This window comes from Phyllostomus hastatus, unplaced genomic scaffold, assembly GCF_019186645.2.
Source record: "Phyllostomus hastatus isolate PE091 unplaced genomic scaffold, TTU_PhHast_1.1 phas_contig_1021, whole genome shotgun sequence".
Classification (NCBI taxonomy): domain Eukaryota; kingdom Metazoa; phylum Chordata; class Mammalia; order Chiroptera; family Phyllostomidae; genus Phyllostomus; species Phyllostomus hastatus.
The window spans coordinates 1,658,022-1,679,472 of record NW_025333505.1 but is presented as its reverse complement, the minus strand read 5'-3'; the positions used below and the strand labels follow the sequence as shown (position 1 = coordinate 1,679,472).

At 43.2% G+C, this 21,451-nt stretch overlaps 1 protein-coding gene across 1 annotated transcript in view; it reads left to right on the top strand.

Moving 5' to 3' along the window:
• CNTNAP2 (contactin associated protein 2) overlaps positions 1–21,451 on the top strand; it is a 1,612,013-nt gene that overhangs the window by 745,601 nt on the left and 844,961 nt on the right. Inside the window, exons 5-6 of the mRNA XM_045834058.1 lie at positions 15,097–15,300; positions 19,361–19,545. Coding sequence (XP_045690014.1) covers positions 15,097–15,300; positions 19,361–19,545 — 389 coding nt within the window. The remainder of the gene's footprint in view (positions 1–15,096; positions 15,301–19,360; positions 19,546–21,451) is intronic.

The window sequence follows — 21,451 nt, the reverse complement described above, 5'->3', positions numbered from 1 at the left end:
CTCTGCCCATCCTACCTTCCACTCCCACAGGCAGTGCCCACCCTATTGTCCATCCGTGTCCACGGGTCATTCATGCTTGCTCTTTGACTGCTCCCTTCCCCTTCTTCCCACCATCATCCCGCTTCTTCCTCGCTGCTGGTCACTGTCCGTCTGTTCCACGTTCCCATGGCTGTGGTTCTGTTTTGTGTGTTAGTTTATTTCATCCATTAGGTTCCTCTTGTAGGTGAGATCACATGGTATTTTGTCTTTCACTTCCTGGCTTATGTCACTGAGCATAATGCTCTCCAGTTCCATCCGTGCTGTCGCAAAAGGTAAGAGCTGAGTCTTTATCGCTTGAGTAGCAGGACGTGCCTTTGAGATGTAGCTCCAGTTAAAAACTTATATTCAAAAGAGCCACAGCTTACTCCTCCTTCTTAATGTGCACACTGACTCTTTGGATTGCCTGATAGGAGTCATTTAGCGAACCAAAAATGTGCTATAGAGTGTGGGACATTCTTAATAAAACAATAGCAGCGTCGAACACAACAATAATTGCTCTAGAGCTTCTGTATTTTGAAAGTCACCATGTCTGTCCTCTCATGTAGTTTCTGTAAGCCTGGGTCGCTGTCCTCACGTCTCATAAGCACCAGAGGGGTGCCGTACATATTTTAGACTGAGGCTCAGAAAGGTGATAGTTCTTGTAAAAGGCCGCCATGTTAGTGACTAGGAGAATGAGGATTCAGATTCTAGTCCATCTTTTCATAGCGGTATCCTTTATGTGCTCCTAATTGGTTATTCAGAACTCGCTGCCTCCACAAAAGGGTCGGACAGAGATGAGGTTAACCCAGCTGAAAATCAAATACCTGCCTTGACCACAAGGTGAGTGATACTGGAACCAGGTAGCTCCCTAACCTCTTGGGTGGTCTGAACTCCATCCATTGCGTTTGTGCATATCCCAAAAATCACCCTGTTCCTATGCCTGGAGGCAATTAGGCAAAAGAGAATGAGTGTTTCAAAAAGTAGTCGTCTACCGTAGAAATGTTGGAGTGATTATGTAAGTTAACGTTGACCTGAAACAAGGAGACAGCCAGATAGTTCTCCACCAAAATGGGTGTATTAGGAAACAACAAAGAATTGCAGTTTGGGGGCATGTGTTCGGGAGGCGAACCCTGTGCAGATGCAGAGAAACGAAGGAGAGGAAGGTGCTTGCAGGGGCTTGGGAGAGGCTGTTCTAAACAAAGAGCCCATTGGAGGAAACTGAAAGTTCAGAGTATAGTGACTTTTCATTGGCTGAGGGATGGTGGTCTCCCATTGGCTGAGCTGTTACTGGGCAAAGAGGAATTCTTTCTTCCTCCTGTTCACATGGTAAAGTGGTCTCACTTCCCCTCGGAGGTGCAGGTAGCTCACCTGTTCCTGTTGGGGTTCAGGAGTGAGCGTTGAGTCACACGGGGGAGATTTCTCTTTCCCAGTCTCCTGACTCCAGTTTAAACAAGGCTCCTGTTCTTTTAATTTTCACAATGAATACTCTCTAGTTTTCCAAAGACACATGGATTTTCTCTTTGCACTTTAGGTCTGGGTTATATACCTCTTAGGCATCTTTAGACCCCCCAGCATTTGCCCCACAAGTGGGAGGATCTTATCAATGGTAGTTTAGGGAATAATAAATGAATGCATGTATGCCAATAGCTGATTTTCATATGGTGAGAAAATGCAGTGAAAAGGCCAGTGGTATCTATAAAAATAGCTATTTTCAACTACTCTCCTAAGTTTAGCATAGTTTCAGGGTAGCCCAGAGTGGTACATCTCTGGATCCACTTTGAACTGTTTATTTTTCTGCCTCGTGTCCCTGACAACCACAGACGTGCCGATTCTAGTCCTAGTAGTTTGGAGAGGCAAACACTAATACAAATGTCCCCTTTGTAAATTAGTGTAAACTTCCCCATAGTGTAAACACTAATGTAAACTCACGCTTTGTAAATTAAACTTGAAATGCCATCCACGCTGCTCTCGGCATCAATACGCTGCCTCATTTTAGGGTTAAAAGTAAAAGCTACTGTACCTTTTTTTTGTGAGTATAGGGTTGTGGGCCAGCCGAACTGTACCTCCATCATTTACCACAGCAAGCGAAGTTTACCTTGATGACTTACTGATAATTTAATTATCACCTACCCATTAACTCAGCTGTTTGAGTACTTACACAATCTAGTTTATTTTTTTCTCCAAGTTAAGGAAACATTTTTGCTTTAAATAATTACATAATGTCAACGTGTGATGTCTTCGAATTAAAAAGAATAAATAATTTGCTTTAGAAAGTGCACCGAAAATAATAGCATCTTTAGTGACTTTGTTACCCATCTCCTAGTAGAGCCATCCTTACCCGCATCCCTTTTGTTTGGGATGGAAAGCATTAGTATAGGCGATGCCTGTCCTAAAAAACATACACTTCCTGCCCTGGCTGGTGTAGCTCAGTGGGTCAGAGCATCGTCCTGTAACCGAAAGGTCATGGGTTCAATTCCTGGTCAGGGCACCTACCCAGGTTGCAGGTTCCATCCCTGGTCTAGACACATACAATCCCCGGTCCAGGTGTGAATGAAGGCAGCCAATCAGTGTTTCTCTCTCTCCCTTCCTCTCTTTCTAAAGCAATTTATAAAATGTCCTCAGGTGGGGATAAAAAAAATCAAAGCAAAACAAAACATACACTTACTTTTCATAAGAGCTAGACATACATAGACTGTGTCTACATGTGTAAGAGTTTTCCTGTATGTCATCTAGCCAGTCCTTCACAGCTGATGTTTATTTTTAAATTTTCTTTGTGTCTAACCATTTTATGTGTGTTGCTTTGCATTGTGTCATTCCAAAACTCACTTACAAGTCTCTCTCTGATCCAGCAATCAGAGAGCTAAATGACTAATAGCCACAAGCAAACTGTTTGCGCCTACCACCCAAATGTCGTGGGTGTTTCTGTGGAAATCATGCAGTCGCTATGTATACACAGAAGGTCTGTAAGTCAAGCGGTCGTCATGTCTCGCAAACTAATGTGCCCCTAAACCCTGAAGCCCCGTGAAACACGACTGAAAATGGTGAGAAAGCCAATGAGGCATGTCACCAAAAGCAGTTTTCCCAAAAAAAATTTCATTATAATGTTCCCAGCTTGAATGCTAATCAATGGCATACACTTAAAAAAAATTAATAGGGATATTATCAAAGGAGCATTTTAATGGGAATATAATGAAAATACTGAATCACATTGTTTAAAGAGGAGAAAAAGGGGCTATCTCTTGGCTTAATGAGTTTTGAAAGACTCGAGGTTCGAAGAGTAAGTGTGAGTTTAAAGAAAAGAACCAGCAAGAAACAAAGGAGACAACAGATATAGAGAAGCAACAGAGTGAAACTGATAAGAGAAAATAACAGGGCAATTTAATGTTTTTTGTCCTTGGTAACAGGGTAACATGTTTGGCCTACGCTCTCTTCAGTATGCCCACAGAAAATAATCAATCCCAGACTCTCTCGTTTGTCTAACTCTACCAGGCCATCTCTGTCTGGGAAGTAACTGTCTTCATCTTCAGTAGGATAAGCACTCGTTGTCAAAGCAGGTGCGGGCTGAGCCTCAGTGAAGTGCATTACGGGGCTTTGACTCGTGAGAGATGGGGCTGATTTTTGCCTCTTGTTCCCCTTTCGTCCTGGGAGCAGCTTTATTCCTGCCTCTGTGGTGACGGAGGGCGATGCTGTCCTCATTGGGAGGGACTGGGGTTCAGTGTGTTCTCACTGTCGCCAGCGTGTCTGTCCCTGCCCCCCGAGGTGGGACCAGAAAGTCTCAAGGAACTCCTCCTCCTCCGTCCACGTCATGTTCTTTCATTCGATGTCCTCTGGGGCCTGAGGTTGCCTCCCAGGGCTGTTCCCATGGAAGTCTTGAACACGTTGATAAGCCTCATGAGATACTAGTCTTGATGTGACTTATTTGACCAGGCCCTTTGCAGTGTATCTGTCTGTCAGCATGGTGACGTGGTGAGTGGGGAAGGCGGGGGGCGGGGGGCAGTCACTGAATCGGGGGGACACCGAAGAGGATCATCCATATCCCTTGTTTGGGTTTCTTGTTCTTTTTGAACTCGTGGCCAGCCCTGCACAGACGTGGGTCAGTGCTACGAGACTGCTTGGCATGCACATGTTTGCGTGAGGGCGAGTGGTGAGCTTTTGCAGACTATGACACTTCCTATTTCATTTTTAAAGGACTGCTGCATAAAGGGGATATCACCAAAGGAGCATTTTATTTTTATTATTGGAGGAGCAATTTAAATGCAACGCTTAGGAGACATTAACGGTGGCCCCTTGTGCTCTGTTTAGTAGGAAAACCGTCAAAGGGACATGGTCATCATTTCACTCCTGGGCAGCGGGTTGTTACAGCGGAGTCTGCACGGGGCCCAGAAATCCTTGTTGGAGTTCATGACCCCGCTTCACCCCACGGCTGGCGGTCAGTCCCCTGGTTCATGTTCCAAAGCTTAGTCTGAATCTCAAGAGGAAAAGATTGGCCAAATTATCAAACAGTTCTCCAAAATTCTGGAAAAAAGAAGCTTCCCTTAGACATTGGAAAGGGAAGAAAAGCATCTGTGGAACAGGGAAACTGTAGCAGGGAGAAAGGATATTTCTCCTATAACTCTTTCAGCTCCTCTGTGGTGACTTTCAAAATCAGAATTTTTAAAATTAGAAAACTGTAAATTGCAGAAGAGAAATACATTTCCATTTTTGCTTTTTTCTGTACTTTTATTTTAATTTATTTGAGGCGACATCGGTTAATAGGATTATACAGGTTTCGAGTGTGCATGTCTGCGATACTGTGCATTGTGTCCACCACCAAAGCTTAGATCATCTGCTGTCACCATCAAACACATTTCTCAAAGTTGTAAAATTGTATCTTCATCTTATATGTTTAAGTAAAGCACACTTTCTAAATTTTGAAGCCATATTACTTACGAGGTAAATCCGGTGACAAGGTACGTAGTCCCTCTCACCAGCAGAAGTAGGCTCTAAGACGTTACTTGAACAAGTAAGCCAAGGTTTGGTTGTCGAGTCCGGAGAGGCTGTGTCAGGTCCGGAAGCTGCCGTCTGTTTTGAGAAGCAAGGCAGCTTCTCCCGGCGGGTCGTCATGGCCCGGGCTGTCCACCCACGACGCGTATGCTTGGTTCCCACCAGGGCAGCCACACCCCCCGAGCTGCCGCCCCTGCACACAGAACTGCGTGGCTCCCTGCTAACCCACAGCTGTATCCCAACTTCTCTGCGCCCCTGGGTCTCCCACTCCTTCGGCCTCTGGTGCCGTCACCACTTGTCTAGGGGTTTAGAGGGGTCACAGCCCCTTACCATGTCGTCCCCACCAGCAATCGCAGGCTTTGCAGTTGCTCACTCTGTGTGTCACTGTCTGTAAGTGCTCTCTTCGCAGGCCTTCCCGTGTGCGTGCAAAACCCCTGTAAGTAGTGCCCACTGCCAGTGACCACAGAGCCGCCGACCACAGAACCACTGACCACAGAACCGCTGGGGAAAACAGCTGGGTCTGGCTTTTCTCACGGATGTCCTGAACTTTGCATCTCCTTTTAAATTTGAAAGATGTAGCTATTTGTAATCACAATATTAAAGTTTAGCAATTGAGACATGGTTTTCAACTTAAATTCTTCAAAATCTCATCGAATTCAGTCATAAAATACAAAAATCGGAAGCTGGTCTGTGTTACCAGTCTAGACTTTGGGTTGGAGTGACCCTAAATATGATAATTTTTAAATGTATAAAAGATAGGTTATGTTAAATGCATTCAACCAGGCGTGATTAGTTGCTTTGTGGACAGCAGATTGACGAGCTATAATGAAATTATGATTTATGTTATGCTGCTGTGAACAGAATCACAGATGAGACTGGAGTTCAAGTGTCAGTCCGAAAACCTTGATCTGCATTGTTTGGACAGACCACTGACCCTCCCCCTGGACGCTGGGCTCCTTGGGCACAGGGGGAGGGCTGTGCTGGGGGGGGCCCTCCCAAAGGCGTGTGGCCCTGCAATGTTACTGCACTGAAGGGAAGAAACGTAGTGGGATCAGTTCCCCATTCTTTCCATTTCACTTGCCTTCTCCCTATTTTGCAGCCTCCCTCACGGGTGAGCAAAATAAGTGACATCTGTGAAGGCAGCAGAAGTGTAGAGCAGAAAGGTGGGCGGGCCCGAGAGTCACCAGGCAGGGCACCTTGACCCCCCGAAGTCCGTGAAGGCTGCTGGGAAAACGTGACCCTGCTCTGTGTCCAGGCCCGAGTCGGCGTTGCCAAGTAGGCAGGTTAGACGGTTCATTATTGGGAGTCAGCCAAACAAAGACGTAACCTAGGAGCGTGAAAGCTAATGTTGATGAGCAGCTTACAGTGTACCAGATGCGGCCTTAAGGGCTCTGCAGGTGTTACCTCATTCAGTCTTCACAGTCCTCAGAGCACGCTCTGTGAGCAGTGCCTTCGCCTTTTGAGATCACAGAAAACGGGACTGAGGACGGGCTTTGTGACTCACTGAAGGTCACGTAGCTGGCGGGCAGGACGCAGCACCTGCAGTCGTAACTGAGTCTCTGTCCTCACCAGGTCTCCGTGTGACTTCTAATGACCCCACGTCCCTCCCTTCCAGGTCCTCTCGGTTTCGTAAAGGAGGCAGCAATGAACAAAATGTATGCATCGCCGTTCTTGGACCTCGTAACAGAAATTGGGCTGCTGGGCTAGACTAAACACTAGCGGGAAAGGGAGGGAAGCAGGATACACAGTAGCGGACTTGGGGCAGATTTGTGTACCTGTGCAAGGTCTCACATTCATTTCTACCAGCCCCCGCCCCCCATAACTGTAGCCGTGAATGTTTTCTAAGTTACTCAGATAAGTAACTGCTTTCCCACGTTCTAGATTAAAATAATTCAGTCTTATGAATCATGTGTCCGTTTAAATATTATCAAGGCACTAAGAATATAAATTAATTATTAATATGTTGGTATAAGTCATTTTGTTAGACTATACTTATTGAAGCCTCTATATCACAGGTGGCAGACACGAGGCCCGCGGGCTGAACCCGGCCCTCCACCTTGTTTTATCCGGCCCGGCACCTTGTTTCTACCCAGCAACAGTGCCGAGCTCCTTGCCCCTAGCTAAGGAGCAGTTACATGTATACAGTCCTAACATTACACTTGGAGCTTTGAAGGCAACCTCGAGGCTGATGCAGCCCCGGTGAAAATGAGTTTGACACTCCTGCACGATATAATAAATGATTATCATTTGTTTTCTTTTCAAGAATTAACAATATATTTATTTCAAATGTAGCTTTTTACTCCAATTTGCAAATTTTGGCACTCTGTAAATGTATCAGTTTTAACTGTTCAAAGTAGCCACCCATGAAAATGTTTCAATGTCTGTGGGTTTCATGTTGTAAAATTGCCTCTGGTGCTATCCAGTTGATAATGAGCCAAATTAATCAGGAAATGTGAATATGCCTTAAAATTTAGTGCCTGCCAATCTGAGTCTGATTGAAAATCCAAAATTAAATAAGTGTGTAGCTCTTTGGAAGCTTGACCAAGTCACCCAGAATAAGAGAGGCTTGACTTTGGAGCTAAAGAGAACCTGAAATGACCTCTTCCTTCCTTCACTTACGGGCCGGAGGAGAGTGAATTGACTCCCCGAGGGCGAACAGGCCGGGGATGGGGGGGCCGAGCCCCCGTGCCCAGGGCCGGTGCTCTCCCGCAGCCTAATGGACAGCCAGAATCTGTCGGTTCAGCTACATGGTTCTCGGGTCAGGACGAAGCTGGCATCGCTTTGATTCCCGAGTAAATGTCCTGCCTCGGCCTGCCCTTCATCTCCCTGGCATGGGGACTGTGCTTTGCTTCGAAGTCTACATCCAGAGAAACTCAACCACTGATATTGTAAGGACTTAACTGCCCTGCTATAAATAGCACTCATAACAGCCTGATATCTGGCATGCCTGGAGAAGTGCATACATTGTCAGGATTGACCTAAACTGTAAAACATGTCAAACGGAGAAAGTTGAAAATAGGATGTGTAGGCACTGGATCAAAATGTGGCCTATTTCCAAATTCAGTTTCTTGTTTAATAGCCCTTCCCCCCCCAACCGCCAAACTTCCCTAAAATTGATGAGAATTTGTAACATTTGCCTGCTGCCCTTACATTTTGTGAATTCAACATGATCCTCTTTTTGAGGCTGCAAAATTCTTCCATTTTACCCCTAGGTTTCAGGTGTTTCCAGTAGCTTGATTCTTATTCAAAAGAAAATTTGAGATCTCATCAATAGAAACCCTTGAATCATGCTAGGAAGAGAAATTCAAAGTATTATGTTACAAAGAATTATATCTAAAATTCTTAAAATACAGGAAATCAGCTTCAAGTTTTTGTATAGCCTTGAAGTAATTTAGGGTCAAGAAGCTGGGCTGGCTAATTTTCCCATTCTGATAGGCCCTATAAAATCTGTATTTATATGACACAAATTTCAAGATGATTATTTGCTTTCCAATCAGAAAAAAAATAGGCAATGATGAAATGTCTAAAAACAAAAAAAAAAAAGAAAAGAAAATCCTGCACCTTACTTCAAAATGTGAATGGTGGCGTGATTTGGAATCGGTGATTTCCCTGGGAAGCCGAGATTCCACACAGCGTACAGGCGCGGAAAAACTTCCTTCTGCCCTTGGGTCCTTAGCTGGCCCTGCAAACTAAACTGACATAGGACATGGGAGAGAAGCACACAAATTATATTTTAATGTGTTTCTCTGTACATGGGAGTTTTCACAAGAAAAATGAAAACCCAAGGAGACCATTGAAGCCCAAAAGCTTTTTAAACAAAGAATGGCACGTTATAAGGACATGGAGAGAAAAGGGGCTCAGGCGAGGGGCTGTGTACTGAGACAGTGATTGGGAAATATTTGGGGGGAACTAACTGAGGAAAAGGGCAATTTTAGCATATGTGTTTGTTCAGGTTCCAGCTCCCATTCCGGTGATAATAATGCTGTGGTGATAATAATGTGGTTATTCTCTTCCCAGAGGAGGGAGGGGGGGAGGGCATCTTTGTCCTGGGAAAGGTCCCATCCTCCTTTGAGAGAGAACGAGGAGGTCGGAGAGCCCCTCCAGAATCTGCGGTTTCCCAGGTGCCTTCATCTCAGAACCATCAGGATGCCAAGGAGGCATGCTTTGGGTGGGGGGGGGGTTGTCCCGAACCCCTTCAGCGTTCATGCACTGCTAACATCGGAGTGACCGAGTGCTTAGTGGATGAAGTGTCACGATGAGATATGGAAACCCCGGAATGCAGCTGCAGTGAGCCTGGGAGGGGTGACAGGCTTGCCTTTGTCACCCCTGCACGTGGCCCCAAGTCCTGAAACTCCTGTCCAAGCAGTGTGAGTGTGGCATCACACTCATCTCTGAAGACACTTGCAGTCGGCCGATCGTTTTCCTCAGGATAATTTAAGTATTTCTTGACCCGACTGTCACTTCCACACATGTGGTAGTTGGAAGTGGTTCCTCATTTCCCTGCTGAAAGAAGTGAATGCAGTGGAAATACAGTCAGTTCTCATTATTCACAGTGGCTACGTTCTATAAAGTTGCCAGGAACCCTGAATTAGCGAGTGCCGAACCCGTGCCCCTGGGGGAATACCGGGTTGGGTTCCTACAAAACCCGGGTCACGGCACTTCTGTCAGCCGGTCAATGTATGACCTTGCTTCCTGTGCGTTTCTGCTTACCAACACCCTCTTTAGCCCACACTGTTGTGGACTCATGAATGTGGGCATCACAGTCAACGGCGCCATGTGTAACTCACGCCTGATCAAACCTTACCTGACACGTGCATTTTCTCCAGAAGGCACATAACAGCTTTCTCGTGTCTGGGGACATGAGGAAGCACTTCGGCACGGCACTTTCAAGAGAGGCCTTTCAAACAGCGAAATCATCTGTAAAAAGCTCCCAAAATGCCAAAAAAAATGTAGCACTCAATATGAATAGACCCGATTTTACAGCGGAAGAGCTGAAACAAGAGGTCTGAGCATTGCCTTGTCCCACCTTAGCTGGGAACGTGAGCTCAGGTGTCTCAGATTTGGGGTGCAATTGTGGTCAGTGGGCGATTTGTCAGGTACAGAGTCTGCTAGTAATGAAGGGTCAGCTGTACTGTTCTTTGGTAGTACTTTTTAAAATACATGTACTTCCTTTTTAGAAAACCTTCTTTTAAGATTTTATTTATTTATTTTTAGAGAGGGAAGGGAGGGAGAGAGAAAGAGAGAGAGAAACATCAATGTGCGGTTGCTGGGGGCCATGGCCTGCAACCCAGGCATGTGCCCTGATTGGGAATCGAACCTGCGACACTTTGGTTCGCAGCCCATGCTCAATCCACTGAACTACAACAGCCAGGGTAGAAAATCTTCTTATATCCAAAATCTCAGTGAGTGAAGCTAAGATTTATGGTATTGCCCTTCCTTCCTTCCTTCCTTCCTTCCTTCCTTCCTTCCTTCCTTCCTTCCTTCCTTCCTTCCTTCCTTCCTTCCTTCCTTCCTTCTATGTTTAGTATAGGTTTTTGGCAGCATAGAGTGATACATGTATCTTTGGATTGTAAGGCACCATTAACATTTCTTCGTTTTTCTTAAACATTTGCTCTCTGTTCATTGAGCACTACTCAACTTGCTTTCTGGAGAATCTGGCTTTTGAGAAATAAACTTCCTTGCTGATACTTAGTGAAGTAATTTACAGGCAAATTATGTGATGGAAAATAAATTTAATTTTTCAGACATTATGTTCCATTTGGTCTTATAGTTGACACTATTCAAGTTTAGAGATACACGTGACTGAATAAAACGTACCTGTGGGCACTAGATAGTCACCTCTACTTAATGCCAAATGCAAAGTCGGCTGCTTGGCACTTACAAATAGGGAGGCGTCATTCAAACGCTGATTCTGGACCCTTCTTAAATATTGAATGTCTAATCACTGGGGCGTACACCTGCAACACATAGAATATTTTATGCCAACTGTAATTGAAAAATTAAAATGATAAAAAAATATTAAATGTCTGAATGACACCGGCTTTGCTGCGTAGCTTCAGTTTGTGGGAAAAGACTCCCTCCCTTCACCAAAAAGACATCCCAGGCGCTTCTGTGGTTTCTCCACTGTCAAGACCAATACCTTGGTGCATGAAGGTCAATAAAACATACTAACCAGCTATAAATACAGTTTTCCCTACATTATCAATATCTCATTACCCAAACTCATGCTACCATTGTACATTTTGAAACATAACCAAATGAAATGACATTCTCCTCTGTGTGTGTATATATGTGTGTGTACATACATACATGTATATATGCACATATAATGCATGGATCATTTCATAAATTAGATAATTAAATGCATAAAATCTGGAAGGATATGCACCAACTTTTTACTCATTAACATTGGTGACCTCTTGTGTTTGGGAATCGCTTTCCATATTTATATTACTGTATTGTTTAATTTCTTGTCAATAAGCATGCATTATGTTTGTAGTAAAAATATCACACTTACTTTTAATATTAAAATCTTCCAATGGTAAAAACTTCTCCAACATGTCTAAATTCAGAAAGTAGACTTAAGTAACAATGAAATGTCTGTGTTTAAAAAAGACTTTCTGCTGCGATGATCTGATGAACTGGCCCGTCGCCAGCTCCCCGAGGTATTGTTAGAAACCCAACTGTGGAAACACTTGATTTCGCATCACTTTTTGACTAGCTGTTACTGTTGCTCACATTGCTTAAACAGTTCAACCGCACACACTTAATCGCTGCATAGAAAACCTAATTCTAGGGGTGATAACCGATCAGGGTAAGTGGCAGGGAGAAGACTTGTCCCAAAATAACCACAGATTATTAGATGTCAAATAAAATTTCGACCTAATTTTTGTAGGAAATAGAACTAAATTCTGGATGTTACCATACCCAAGACTCTCGTAAAAGTGCATGGTGTGTGTTCATTAATGTGCACATTTATATCATAGATTATTTCTAGGAATTTTGTAATATCAAGGCCAGCTCTAAGATCACAGCCACACGTTGATATTGTGTAAGCATTGAACCCATCCAGGAAAGGACACCTTTGATTTAATACTGTGAGAGAATCAGCTTGCAAAGCATTTTGTCAATTTCTCCACTAACCCCTGACCTCTGACCATTCGTATGGTGAGGTTTGGTATGCTTCAATAGCGTTCCTTCATGTTTTTGTTAATATCCTAGGACTTTCTGAAGAAATACATGATTCCCACCCTTTCTATCACGTTTTTTCTTTGTGCTGCATGTAAGGGAGAAAGACATCCACATTTGCCTGAGTCACTGTCCTGTACCTGACTGACACTGAATGCAGATGCTGGTTTGGGAGAGGATACAGTGCGGGTAAAGTCCTCCTTCTGTCTAAACACAGGGAATGTTAGCTTCCTGAGCGGTGAATGGGAGATGCGTTGTGTCGGTTAATATATACCGCTGGTGTGTAAAACTGTGATGCGTCTGTTACTCATCTGTCGCTGGGATGAATTTGACTGCGATTTACTTTCTCGAGTTCAGAATTTATTCCTTCCCTGTGACTTTTCATGTAGGTGCTTTTTAAGATAAAAAAAAATAATAGCCAATAGCTACCAACGACTGGATTATAAATCCAACCTGGTATCTGATCATCAGATTCTACTTTCTCTCTCTTTTATTTCTCATCAGAGATGATAAGGATACTTCACTTGGAATTCAGCTGTGACAATATAGTTGATTAAGCTAAAGTCTAATTGGCTTTGCAGTGTTAGCAGAAACCAAAATTTAACGGCTGACTTTCCCCCATAGTAAAATAAACCTTCACGAATCACAGTCTTAGAGAACAGAATTCTGTTGATTAAGAAAGTCTTTTTATGGACAGTAAGGAACTCACTATTAGAATTATAACTTCCAAGTTTTATTTTTTCTCTTAGAAGTTTTAGAATGTGAGAATTCACTAACCTGTTTTTTAAACCACAAATATTTGAGGTAATGGAATAAATATTTTTAAAGGGTTTAAAATTTATCAATGGTTTGAAGGAAGAACTTAGATTTAGATTTAGTTTCTTTCCTTCATTTTATTGTATTTATTTTTTTTAATTTTTATTGAATTTATCGGGGTGATGTTGGTTAATAAAATTATATAGGTTTCAGGTGCACAATTCTATAATATATCACCTGTGCACTGGACTGTGTGTTCGCCACCCTAAGTCAAGTCTCCTTCCTTCCCCCGTTATCCCCACTTTGCTGTCTTCTACCTGCCCCCACCCACCTTCCTCTCTGGTGATCACCATGCTGTTTTCTGTGTCTATAAATTTGTGGGGTTTGCCTGGCTGATATAGCTCGGTGGATTGAGCGGGGTCCTGCAAACCTAAGGGTCACTGGTTTGATTCCCAGTCAGGGCACATGCCTGGGTTGTGGACCAGGTCCCCAGTAGGGGGCGTGCATGAGAGGCAACCACACACTGAAGTTTCTATCCCTCTCTTTCTCCCTCCCTTCCCTTCTCTCTAAAAAATAAATAACTAAGACCTTTAAAAAATGTATGGGTTTTCTTTTGTTTAACCCTTTCACCTATTTCTCCCAGTCGCCCAACACTCCTCCCCTCTGACAGCTGTCATTCTCCTCTCTGCATCATTTCCAAGTAACGTATGAGATGAGTGTGTCCATGGCAGTCGTGCTATAGAATCAGAGAAGAGCAAAAATCATAATGCAGGTAATGCACACACACACACACAATTAGCGTGCGTACAGTGCCTCTGGTGGTTCTGGACCACAACAGCAGCTGCCTCGGGGCAATGTGGGGGCGTGCCCCCTTGTTGTGGGGGACGCAAAGTGTTCCCTGGGTGACTGGACCAGAGAAGGATCAGAGCACTCGGATGTGGAATGAGAAATACTTCCCTGACAGGCCTCAGACTTGCTATCGCTTTTCTCCTGTGTCCTGAGTAGGGCCTGGCCCCAAACTGAGAGGGACTCTTGTAACTGTAGAGCGTGAAGATCTTTAGTTTCACCGAGTTCTCTGATTTCAGATTAAAAGCCAAATAAATGGATTAAAAAAACACTTTTAATGAGAAAGATCTAATAGTGGGAACTAAGATTTTTTTGTTTTTTTATTTTGTTTTGTTTTGCACTCAGACTCGATCCTCAGGTTGGAACCACACTAACCAATAGGGCAGAATACATCAGATAATCTCATGTCCATTCCTGTGTGAGTGAAGTGGCCGTTCTAACACAAGTCCCCACCCCCACCTTTTTTTGAGGATGGTGACAAAATTGTTTATACCTCTAAAAAGTTTATGTACTTGTGTCTCCCATGACATTCCCTGAAATCAAATTAGAACTTTTATTATCACAGGATAGCCTAGACATTTGTTCTGCTAACTCATTTATGGCCAAGGAATCGGTGTGGTCAAAAAGATGAGTCACCCAGTTCTCCACTCTAAAGGCAAGGGACTGACATGAAATTTTAGGCAGACAGGAGGCCAAGAGCAAATGTTAAGAAATTTCTTCAAGTTCAATTAGCTGTAAACTTGAGTACCACCCTAAAGGGTACTCAAAATGTAGCAGGATATGGAAACCATTAGAATGTCAGCAGACTATCAAACCCCGAATTTCAAGTGCTCTCATTCTTCTGTCAAAGAAAGGCTAATTTGTGAGTAAAATGTATATTTAAAAATCGTAATAATTAGCCCCATTGAAAAAGGAAGACATTAAAGTCTCATGCCACAAGGAATAAAATTTTTACTTATTTCAAATAAACTCCAGGTTCCCAAGTTAACATGTGAGGTATGTAAATCATGGAGGACACTTATGTTATTAACCATAATTGTAACTGAAGTACGATTTTATATCAAGAGAGGTTTCTGTGATTATTCTTTATGACATCTTCCCATAGAGTTTGGTTCAGGACACACAATCAAGCAAAAGAACAAGAACAAGAATCCAGGACTCCAGATTTCTCAGGAAAAAAAAAAACCAAAAACCCATTTCTTTCTTATTTTTTTCTGTGCAGACCCTGGTTGGAAATAGATGTACTTCACACTGGATGATAACACGCCACAACTGAACTGTAATGTTATTTTGTTCTCATTTTAGGGGCTGATGTTATCAACTTTGATGGCCACGTCGTGTTGCCGTACAGATTCCGAAACAAGAAGATGAAAACGCTGAAAGATGTCATCGCCTTGAAATTTAAAACCACCGAGAGCGAAGGGGTGATCTTGCACGGGGAAGGCCAGCAAGGGGACTACATCACTCTGGAGCTGAGGAAGGCCAAGCTGGTCTTCAGTCTGAACCTGGGTATGTCCCGACTTCTGGCATTGTTCTTTCCACTTACGAACATCGCCACTAGTGAAATGCTAATGCTGTTTAACCCCAAAAATGTAAGGGATTAAAACAGTCCACGTTGTTATCCATTCACTTTTGACCCCTAGTAGTTGGTATGTATTGGCACTTTGATGTACTCATTCATCCAAAAAGTACTGATGGAGCACCTGTGCTGTGCAGGGTGTACACTGCATCTGGGATGCAGTGGTGAAAAAGCAGGAGGACGCTGAGCTCACCGAGTTTATCACCTGGTGCAGGGGTCAGACAGGGGATTGTCTGTTACATTTTCAAACAACGAAATCAAAAGAAATGACAAGTACAGTTGTTGACCTTTGCACAACACGGGTGATAGGGGTACCGAGCCCTCCCTTCCGCGGCTGAAATTCCATGCCACTTTTGATTCTCCAGTGCACCCTTTGTGTCCATGGACTCAACTAGCCATGGATCAAAAACAGTATTTCCCATTTGACGTTGGGAATCCGAGGCTGGGAGTGCGAGAAGCCCATGCATGCAAAGAGCTGACTGCAGTTATTAAATAAAACCTTTGCGTAAGTGAACCCACACTGTTCGCACTTGGGTTGTTTGAGGGTCAGCCTTAACACGAGCTCAATTCGATGGACCAGTTCAACACTGCGGAGGCAAGGGGGGTCAACATGAGAATGGAGACTGAGAAAAGTCTTCTACGAGAAGATGTTCAAGGTGCGGCCGATGACAAAAACTAGCCAGGAGCATGTCGGGGGGAAGAGCATTTCACAGCACAGCAGGGAAGCAGGTGTGCACGTTTGGAGTAAGTGGGAGCGGAGACGAAATCCAAAAGTTAGGGATTGTTCGAACCCTGTAAGATCCTGTCAAGCACGGTACAGGGGTTAGGTGTTACTTTTTAAAGAATGGGAATTTGCCGAGACTCCTACAAGAGAAAGTGCTTCCACCAGCCTGAGACTCGAAGATGAATTCTTCAAGGCACAAGATGAGCTGACACTCCCTTGCAGATGGTGGAGACACAGAGGCGCGGGTCCACCGTGGAGATGTCTTGAGTGGCACTTCGGCATGACTTGTAATGAGTTCAGTATTTAGCAAGAGAGGAAGAGTATAAATACAGGATACTTCCCCGGGTGTGGCTTAGGCTCCACTGGGCATTAGTGCCATCTTCAGAAGTACAGGAAGCCCTGTTTTATCTGCAGAGCGTCTTCTAATATAGCCCCGTTTGGACAGGGCACGTTTTGGCTGCTGATGAGTCAGAGTTGAGATGAGTGGTGTGCATGAGACCGCGAGGGGAGGGTGCTAAGTGGACACTGAGAAGTGGACAGCGAATAGGAGGAAATAAGGTACAGAGGTGGGGCGCTGTGTTGAATTCACCTAAAATGTCACTAAGAAGACGGAAAAGGGAGGTGACCATTTGGCAGCATGGAGGCTCCTGGTGATTTACTCTCGGAATAACATGTATGTAACATGAAAAAAATTAAAAAATCAGGAAGGACATACACCTCGCTCTTCACTGATGGAAATAAGTGATAATGTTTTACATGTTAATTCCTTATCATATTCTCTAATCTTAATATTGGACATGCATTCATGGGTTACGTGGGAGGAAATTAGCTCTAAATAATTTTTGAAAGTAGATCCCATAGAAAGTTAAGAGATGATATGCAAATGAGGTATCATGGAACTATACACTTGAAACCTATATAATTTTATGAACCCAATAAATTTAATGGGAAAAAATTGAAGTTATAAAGGAGGACTGAGGGAGAGAAACTAAGGAAATGACAATGTAAGTCATTGTTAAAAATACACATACACAGCAAGTGGGTTCTATCTTCCAGAGTTTATTTTCTCAAACCTTTCTCCTTTTTCTAAGAAAACAGAAGCATATGGAGGCACTGTGCTCTCACAAAAGTGAGACGTTCCATTACTCTTCTGAGACAAGCCACTGATCATATGAGGTGGCAAAAAAAAAACAACACAAAAACGGTTCCATTTCTCTGGAAAGCGTTTATATACAGACCTTCACTGACTGACTGGGGTTTATGACAGCCGTGCACACCCAGCCCCTCGTCCACTCGCGGTCACTCCTCGACGCCGTTGCCCAGACGTCACACACGGCTGGCTGCTGCTCCGTCTTCCAACCTGAATACCTAAATAGAACCGAAAGTAGCCTTTCACTTCGATTTCTTCCTTCTCTTCTCCTTCCCTCTTCCATCTCAATACACAGTCACCACATTCCATTCCATCTCCAGAAGAAAGAAAATTTGACCTAGGAAATCCCTGAAAAAAATCCAGCATAGGCATCATGGGCATCTGAAATGTGAGAAAAAGGAACTAATTTAATTTCTCAGGCAGTCCTGTGTTTCTGTTATTTCTATTATGCTATTTATTCTGAAACGATATTATATTTTTATAACATTTAGTTTTGCCTGACCATAAAAAGCAGTCTTTCATTAGACAAAATAGAAAATGGTATAAACTATATAAACAGCTTCCAGAGATGATCTTGGTAAACGTTTTGGATTCTTACAGCCTTTCAGTCTTATTTATAGCCTTATTACAATGGAGATGTTATTTCAAAACTAGATTAATGCCATAGATACTTTTCCAGAAAAGCTCTATTCTCAGATTCTTCCACTATTAGTGATTGACCGTTCCCTATAGAACTATTTTTAATCTCAACCAAAATAATAGTGTTTCATTCGAAATTTATCCATTGCCACTTAGCAACGGGCACAGCTCCTTTTCATAATGTAAACACTTTTGATCACGTGCAGAAGAAAACGGCCATTGTGTAATGCACGTGCCACAGAAAGCCAAGTGAGCTCACCTTGCTCCGCGAGGCTGTGTGTACCAATGGCAGATGTTGTTTTTCTTTGTTACTTAAAAAAAAGTATTGGGATGACGTTGGTTAATAAAGTTATATAGGTTTCAGGTACACAATTCTGCAATGCATCATCAGCGTATTGTATGTTCATCTCCCCAAGTCAAGTCTCCTCCCACCACCACTTACCCCACTGTTCCTCTTCTTCCTCCCCACTTCCCTTTCCCTCTTTGCAATCACCATACTGTTGCCCCTGTCTTAATCCCTTCTCCCTTCTCCCCAAGCCCCCCAACCCTCCCCTCTGACAGCCCTCAGTCTGTTCTCAGTATCCATGGGTCGGTCTCCACTTTCTCTATTTTGTTCATTAGATCCCACCTGTACGTGAGATCGTATGGCCCTCATCTTTTTCTGACTGGCTTACTTCACTTATCATACTGCAGGTTTTTATTGTAGGGGTAACTAGTGTAAATTTTTCGTGTCATTAAATATTACATGGTGCTTAAGATTATGGCATTTGGAGACAGAGAAAACTGGAAAGTTGGCATGCTGTATTTTAAAAGAACAACACCAACCTCAATAATGAAAGGTTGTTAACAGGTACCATTTCATGAGCGTTCGCTATGTGCCAGAAAGTGTGCTAAGTTCTTTGCACGTACTCAGCAATGGGATGCCCACGGCAGCCTTATAAAGCAACTATACTCTTTTCCCTTTTCTACATCTGAAGAAACAGAGGCCCAGAGAAGTTGTCAACTTGTCCAGAACTACAGAGCATCAGAATCCAGGCCCTCTGGTGCCAGAACTCGCAGGACACTAACTTTAAAAGGAACCCAGGCCCAGGCAGGTAGCTCAGGTGTTTGGAGCATAGTCCCAATATGCCAAGGTTGTGGGTTCGATCCCTAGTCACGACACATACAGGGAGCACCCAATGAATGCATAAGTGGAACAACAAATCTGTTTCTCTCTCTCTCTCAAATCAATACATAAAAAAATTTAAGAAACCTAATACTTTTTAAAAGCTCATTATTTTTAAGGAAACAGACTTTTTCATCTTTACTAGCTTTTACGTATGTTGAACATAAAACTGTTTTGAAGAATAGTCCCAGGCTGGTTTTCCTACAGCGGCTTCAGCAGACAAAGCATCCACCCCTAGTGTGGAACCACAGGTCTGCCGCCGCCCCGAGCCGCAGCCTCATCGCCTTGTTTCTCTCCCACCCCGTGACCCAGGGAGCAACCAGCTCGGCCCCATCTACGGCCACACGTCCGTGACGACGGGAAGCCTGCTGGACGACCACCACTGGCACTCCGTGGTCATCGAGCGCCAGGGCCGGAGCATCGACCTCACCCTGGACAGGAGCGTGCAGCACTTCCGCACCAACGGGGAGTTCGACTACCTGGACCTGGACTACGAGGTGAGCCGGGGCGCGGGAGTGGGGGCACCTCTGGGGCTGCCTCCGCGCCCACGTGGGGGAGGGGGGCAGGGGGGCGGCGTGGGGGGGGCTGAGAACTAGTGCCTCCCTGCCCGGTTTTCATCTCACCCTCCGAAGAGAAATTAACCGACAACTTCAAAACCCACTTTATGAATATATGTCATTTTATTCATTTCTAACATTGTAATAATAAATACTTAAAATATTTTTAAAGGTTGGCACCAAAGTAAGAATGTGGAGAGAAGGGTCCGTCTATCACCTTTTCAGGATCGTTTAACAAGTCCTGAATACATTTAAGTTATAATCTTTCTGTTGGTCATTAATTAGAATATAAATTACCTGTTTTACTTGACAGTATACAGTATTATATACAAAGGGTTGCCTGATGTTTATTACAAAATATTAAATAAGGAATCGTGAGTTCTGATTTATATTAGGCCATTTATAAACTTGACTGTTAGTAGTTCTTTTGATAAATTCTATTTTCTCAGATATAATTGCCACTAAAGAAATTAAAATTTAGGCTAATTTAAAGAATTCATACATAAAAAAAGGATATTTTTCCCTTCCAAATGATCAAACATTTTAAAAAATCAATGATCATGGTGCAGTAAAAATGATACATTCTCATAACATACTGATAGGCATATCGGGTTTTTAAATAAGTTATTTGCAGAGCAGTTCAACATTAACTCTCCATTCAAAAATGTTCATCATACACAGGAGTGAGTTCTGTGAGAACACATCTATCAGCGTAATGTGTACTAAGATAAAGGGGATAATGCTAAATGAACAAGCAGGGCACAACCATAAAACAAACAGGATGAAATATTCATCAGCCAGAGGTTTCCAAACTTTCCGAATTCATGGGACCCTTGGAGTCTTGTTAATTTTCCACAGCTGCCCTAGACCCCTCTGTAGTAGTTAGAATCCAACAACTTAAACGTGTATGCCCTAAGAACTTGGAAGCCATTTGAAAAAGGAAAATGCACACGCACTGAAAGAACAAACCATACTTTCACTTTACCGTTGCAATAACAATTACGTCCCAATGGGTGTGTGCGCCTGCGCTGGACCACTTCTCGGGCTTTGGAATCAGAGTGGGTGCAGCCGTCCTCGTTTTCCGTTCTGCTGTCATGTTCACGGGCCGCTGCTTCTACCTGCGCGACAACCAGCATCCCAGCTTCACCAGGGCGGGCCTCAGCAGAAGCGATGAAGCAGGATGTTGGAACGGTGGACCAGCTCTGGCCACTGTCTAACACAGTTTGTCTCAATGATACCAAGTATCGCTGTTCCTGTTTAGGATGTGAAGCATATTGAAGGACCCTGACGAGTTTGCTATGTCCCCACAGCTTGCCTTGGCCCCAGTTTTAAAATGTCAGATACACACATATGCATATATGTGTGTTTTATCTACCTATCTATATAAATTTTTAAAAGTGTGGACTTTATTCACCATAAAATAATAAGTGAAAAAGCCAGAATTTACACCTGTGTTTTCTATTTTCTTATATGTTTAAGTGGTTTCTAAATTCCCTACACTATTAGCATATTATATATATTTCTAAATAAGAACACAAAATAGAAAATGCTATATAAACCCTGCTTAAAGACTTCATTAATGTTAAAATAAATGAAACATATTCAGGAAATAATGGCCTCTCCAAAAAAAAAAACTCTTTAAAGCAAAAATTATTGTTAAAAGGAAAATAATGTGAAAAATACCCAATAATTTTATCTTCTCTAAATTTGTGCACTTCCTGGCTGATGTGACTTAGCTCCCACTTTCTGAGAGAATGTAAAGATGAGTAATTTGTTCCCCATCAATAAACTTTGAAGTGTTGTAGAAGAGATGAGAAATCCTAGAACACAAGCAGTAATACACACA